Source organism: Ctenocephalides felis, unplaced genomic scaffold (assembly GCF_003426905.1).
Source record: "Ctenocephalides felis isolate EL2017-DRISC unplaced genomic scaffold, ASM342690v1 CF-g0.4_SCAFFOLD_01886, whole genome shotgun sequence".
Classification (NCBI taxonomy): Eukaryota; Metazoa; Arthropoda; class Insecta; order Siphonaptera; family Pulicidae; genus Ctenocephalides; species Ctenocephalides felis.
In genome coordinates this window covers 142,634,751-142,641,025 of record NW_020538040.1, presented here as the reverse complement: position 1 = coordinate 142,641,025, position 6,275 = coordinate 142,634,751, and the positions used below count along the sequence as shown (strand labels likewise).

At 31.3% G+C, this 6,275-nt stretch overlaps 1 protein-coding gene across 1 annotated transcript in view; it reads left to right on the top strand.

Moving 5' to 3' along the window:
* Positions 1–1,748, top strand: part of LOC113376010 (lysosomal aspartic protease-like) — a 24,807-nt gene extending 23,059 nt beyond the window's left edge. The window contains 2 exon segments of the mRNA XM_026615942.1: positions 861–919; positions 1,652–1,748. Of these exon segments, the coding sequence (XP_026471727.1) occupies positions 861–919; positions 1,652–1,710 (118 nt within the window). The 3' untranslated portion in view covers positions 1,711–1,748.
* The last annotated feature ends 4,527 nt before the right edge of the window (positions 1,749–6,275 follow it).

Below are 6,275 nucleotides of genomic sequence, written 5' to 3'. Positions count from 1 at the left end.
AAAACAAGAGAGTTGGAAAAGATGAGATTTAGAAGAAAAGAAGCATGAGATATCAGTGTTAAAAGAAAGAAAAAAGGAGTTAGAATAGAATATATATATATATATATATTATATATATATATTATATATATTATATGTATATATATATATATATATAATAGTATATAGTATATATCAAAATTGCACTAGTATATTATGTCAGAAATATGAAGAATTTAATTAATTATAAATCAATTTATTGGAAACAATATTATAAAATATCACTGTTATACAAAAACTGATCTGTTGCCAGTACTTTAAAAACATTCTATTTATCTTCTAAAATTTAAAACATTTGTCATCGTTATCCATTTGATATTATAATCAATTTTTCAACAAGAACTGCAATCCTCTCAACTGTGCTTGTTATGTTTATAAAGGTTCTAAACTGTTATTCCAGAAATTATAATATCTTCAAAAGCATAATGTAATGGAAATCTCATGCGAGTACAATTGAAAGTGTTGGTAATCAATTGCAGGACGTCGGGTTGGAAGTAGAGCAGTTACCTTTCAGATATGACGCTGAAACCATGCCTGAACCATTATCAAATTACCTAGATGCTTAGTAATATTTATGTTAAGTATTGGTAATCCTCCGCAAGCATTTAGTGAAATTTTTGACACAGGTTCATCAAACCTATGGATTCCTTCCAAACAGTGCCCAGTCGCAAATGTTGCTTGCTTCGTGCATAACAAATATGACAGCACAAAATCATCCAATACATTAAAACAGTACAATTGTACTATTGTTTACTAACCTGGCTGCGTTACTGGGTTTATCTACTGACACAGTGAATAGGTATCCTAGACATTGTTAAAAGAACGTTTACTGAAGCTATGGTTGAAACAGGATTAGCATTTGCTGTCGCAAAATTTGAAGGTATTCTCAAATTGAGTTATAGTTCCTTTTTCACCGATAGTGTAGTGCCAGTGTTCTACAACATGTTTCATCAAGGATTGATTAAAGAACCGGAAACCCAGCATTTAAACGGATTTCTCCGAACAGTGCTCAGTCGCATATTTTGCATCTTTAGTGCAAACAAATATAATAATACAAAATCCCTCCGTCAAAATTTGTTGCCGCAAATTTGACGGAATCTTCAGATTGAGCTACAGTTCACTTCCCATCCATAATGTAGTGACTGTGTTCTCAAATATGTTTCATCAGGAATTGATTGAAAAACCAGTCTTTTCCTTTTATCTCAATCGCGATTTATCTCAACCACATTGTCTTCAGCGAAAACAGAATACACAGATGTATTTTAATTTATAATTTGTGAATTTTATAAAGTAATGAAATACTTTTAACTATGCAAGATTTAGTTTCATTATTGACACATAAAAATGATATTCTCGAATGAATTCAGTATTTTTTTGTTATTGATATTTTTGGAGTGTGTTTTTTGTTATTATTTACGCTGCCTACTTGTTTGTTCGAGAACGATCCATGGGTTTCCTAGACTACAGTTGCTAATGCGATATGCTTCCGTTATATAAAAAAATAAATGAAACAATACATAAACCATTATCAAATTGCCTGGATGCTAAATAAAATGTAAGTACAATTGTTGCTAATCCTTTGCAAGCATTTAATTTTTTTTTTTTGACACAGGTTCATCGTATTTATGGATTCCTTCCAAACAGTGCTTAGTCATAAATATTGCATGTTAAATGCGTAACAAATATGACAGCAGAATATCATCCACGGCAATTGACGTTGGGATGGAAGTAGAGCAGTTACCATTCTGATATGACACTGAAACAATGCCTGAACCATTATCAAATTACTCTATTTATTATAAGTAATCTTCCGCAAGCATTTAGTGTAATTTTTGACACAGGTTCATCAAACCTATGGATTCCTTCCAAACAGTGCCCAGTCGCAAATGTTGCTTGCTTCGTGTATAACAAATATGACAGCTCAAAGTCATCCACATACATTAAAAACGGTACAAAGTGAACTATTGATTACTAAGCTGGCGGTGTTACTGGCTGTTTATCTACTGACACAGCCATTGTCAAAAGAACGTCTACTAAAGTTATAGTTGAAACAGGATTAGCATTTGCTATCGCATAATTTGAAGGTATTCTCAGATTGAGTTATAGTCCCCTTTTCACCGATAGTGTAGTGCCAGTGTTCTACAACATGTTTTATCAATGATTGATTAAAGATCCGGATCCGCCAGCATTTATATAGATTTCTTCCAAACAGCGCTCAGTCGTAGATTTTGCTTGTTTAGTGCATAGAAAATATAAAAGTACAAAATCTATCCGTCAAACTTTGTTGCCGCATAATTTGACGGAAACTACAGATTGAGCTACAGTTAACTTTCCATCCATAATGAAGTGGCTGTATTCTAGAATATGTTTCATCAAGAATTGCTTGAAAACCAGTCTTTTCCTTTTATCTCAACCGCGATTTATCTCTACCGCAATGTCTTCAGCGAGAACAGAGTATACAGATGTATTTTAATTTGAAACTTGTAATTTTTGTAATTATTATATACTTTTAACTATGCATGATTTGGTTTCATTAATGACATATAAAAAATATACTCTCGAATAAATTCAGTATTTTATATTTTATTGATATTTCTTCTGTTGTCTTCTATTATTATTTACGTTGTCTACTTGTTGCTTGTTCAAGAACGTTCCATAGGCTTCCTAGACTAGAGTTGCCAGTGCGCGAGGTCTTGTAGCCTCAGTTTATAGAAATATGTACAGAACGCTACGTATCCTAAAACTTTTGAAATAATTTCTAATTTAATTTTATCAAATACTTCTAACCCTTTCAAATAGGGTTACGTAAGTCTAAATTGCTAAGTTAAAATTATTTATATAAAGTGTGTAAGTGAGCTTTAGAACTTTAGCCAGAATAAAATTAAAATCTGAATTATGTTCGATATACAAAAAAAAATGTTTTTGAAAAGCAAGCAGACGTGCTGATTAGTTATTAGATAAGGCAGGTCTAGCCATTCAAAAGATACGGGGCAAAAAGTGCCAAAAACGGTAACTAAGTTTTTAAGAGAACGGAGCGTGCGATTTTATTAATTCAAAAAACATTTTGTTTGTATTAACAAAATAAGTACCGCTTGAATTTTTACAAAAGCATGTCCATCGGTTTCGGATATCTAGTAAAAAAAATTACTAGTGGGGTGTATGGCATCGTGCCTTAAGGCAAATTGCTGAAACTTTCCGTACCGTAACGTAATCGTAAAATGATCGAGGAATAATAAATGTTTTAAAATAGATTATTATGAATATTGTAACATTGTCGGATATTTATAAGAATTATATAAACTAATTCGGAAAGTTGAAATTATTTGTTTTAAGTATATTAGAACAGAATTAAAATAAAAATCTGAATTATTTTCGATATATACAAAAAAAAATGTAAAAAAAAAAATAAAATAAAAAATTTTAAAGCAAAAGAAGTTTTTTTTTTTCAAAATCAATTATTGTGTTTAAACAAACAGAAAGTTTTTGGAATCATTCAAATCGGACGCTTAGTTCTCTCAAAAACTGCAATTTTTTGCACATTTAGCTCTGTATCTCCGAAACCGCTGGACCTGCCTTTGCCAAAAAGTAATCACCCTTTCTTCCCGTCATTACAAACTGAATGTTTTTGGGATCATTCAAATCGGATGCTCCAATCTCTCAAAACTCGATTTCTATTTTCTGCACTCTTTGCTCCGTATCTCCTAATCGGCTGGACCTGCCTTTGCCAAAAACTAATCAGCACATCTCCCTATCAATAGGAATCGAATGTTTTTTGAACTATTCAAATCGGTTGATCCGTGCGCCAGAAAACGAGGACGAAAACTTGTATACATGCATACATACACACACACACACACACACATCCTTTTTTTCTGAGGTATGCCAAAATGTTCAGAAACATTCAAAACGTCGAGAAATGTAAAAAATTTCAATTTCGATTTTCGGCCCATTACAATAACTTACCCCACGGAAAGTTAAAAAAGATACCATTTGGCGATCAAAAATGATTATTAGACATATGCACATTTAAATTATCAGATTTTATAGAGAGATTTTAACAATAAGTATAATTTTTTTTCACATTTCTATGGGTTCCGTACCAATGCTCATCCGTTAGACGGCGGCGCGGCACTTACGAGCTTTGACATTTTGTCTCTATGCAGTTCAAGCAGTACGATTGCTTTGAAAAAAAGTTCAGAATTTCCAAAATATGTCAAAATGAAGAAAACATTTTTTTTTCAAAAAAAGTAATTTTGTATCAAATTTATAGTTTCTCAAAAATCTAATTTTTTCGTAGTAAAATTTTTTCAAAAATGTTAATCGTTTTTAAAAAAATAATAATTTTTGGTACGGGAAGTTCCAGCAATTTGCCTTAAGGCACGTCACGTTGCCATACACCACTAGACTTGTATAAAAATATTAGATGGATATTTTTTTTATGAAAAATGTTAGCAATGTCACCCGCGACATCCCACGTATCGAATCGAATCGAAGAAGAGACAAAAGCAAACGAGAAATTCCAAGTGGCCACTACGACTTACTTAATTACACGGTTGTGCTCGTCGTAATAAATATTGAATTGGACATAATTTATACGGTTCTGTACTTCGAGCGTTTGTTGTAAGTTAATTCATAATTACCATTGGCAAGTTGTTCAAGTCGTGAAAAGAGCGATGGGATCATTAAAAACTTATTGAGAAAAAAGCTGCTTAAACGATTTACGGTTACAAGAGAACCAGTTAATTCCTGCAACTGATGCTTTTCGATCTATCCAATAGAAAATTTACTCGGATTAACTGCTATCAGTTAATTATATCGATTTATAACCTAATAATAATGTATATTGAATTGTATAGTATTATATACTTTTCTTGTCACTTTTAATAAAAAATGTAATAAATAATAAGTTATGAAAAATCAGTGTAGATTAGTTACATCGCGACTCGAAATATATGCTGTATTCTTTAACTTCCCGCACGTTAAGTTAAAGTAATCGGCCAAAAATCTAAAATGAAAATTTTTGCATATCTTCACGTTTCAAAAGTTTTTGAACATGTTGGCATATCTTAGAAAAAAATAATGTGTGTATGTGTGTGCGTGTGTAGTGTGTATGTATGTATGGATACAATTTTTCGTCGACGTTTTCGGGAGCACCGGTCAACCGATTTCAATTATTCAAAAACCATTTGATTGCTATTGATAAGGAGACGTGCTAATTAGTTTACTGCCGTAAGTTAGTCCAGTCGTTTTTGAGAAGTATACGAGTAACTTTTTATATTAATAGGTAATTAATGGATTTTATATTAATATATACACATATACATAACCACTTCCTACATATTTATTATCAAAAAATTCAAAATTTTCATTTTCCACAACTTTATCAAGTGGCATCGCCATACTTGTATGTATCAATGTATATAGTTTTATATGTATATAGTCATCAAATTTTTATTGAGTCAAATTGGCTCCAGACCGTAAATCTAGTGTTAAAATACAAGTATACAATCCTGAATCGATTTTAAAATTTTTAAATTCGTTTGAAGATATTGGTTGGGAATCGTGCTGATTAGTTTTTGGTAAAGATTGACCAGTCCGTTTCTGCATAGCTAATAGTTAAAAAACTGTTTCCTATGAAATCAAATCAAAATCAAATTCTTATGAACTTTTTTTGACAGTAGATATGATGGTTGTATAGAACATACTAAATTATCACAACCCTTCGATAAAAAAATTATCAAATTTTGAAGAAATGAGCAGCGTTGTTTGACGTTCATCGGTGTGATAAAATTGGACCATTCTTATATGGTTTTATTGATTATTGAGACGATTATTGAGCGAGTTTCTTTTGATGATTTACCCAGTAATACTTTCTCAATTAGCATATTGAACATTACATGGGTTTTATACAGGTTTTGGGTTATTTATATTAATGTATGTATTATATTCAGTAACTAGTTTTATGTTAAACCTTTTCTGTCGTTACTCAAGCAAATTAACGATTAAATGGTTCAGAACTCGCAGGTCGTTATTTTTGTAAAAATATAAGATAATTCTCATATACAGAGTTGAAAAACTTTAATAATATACTTTCTAGATGATACACTTTTTATGATATATGTTTATATTTAAAATAAATATTTAAACCAAAATTTCTTATTCACTTCGCGGTTTTAACAAAGCCTATCGATCTCTGGCGTTGTGACCTCGTTTCACGGACGTAACCGCTGGCAGAA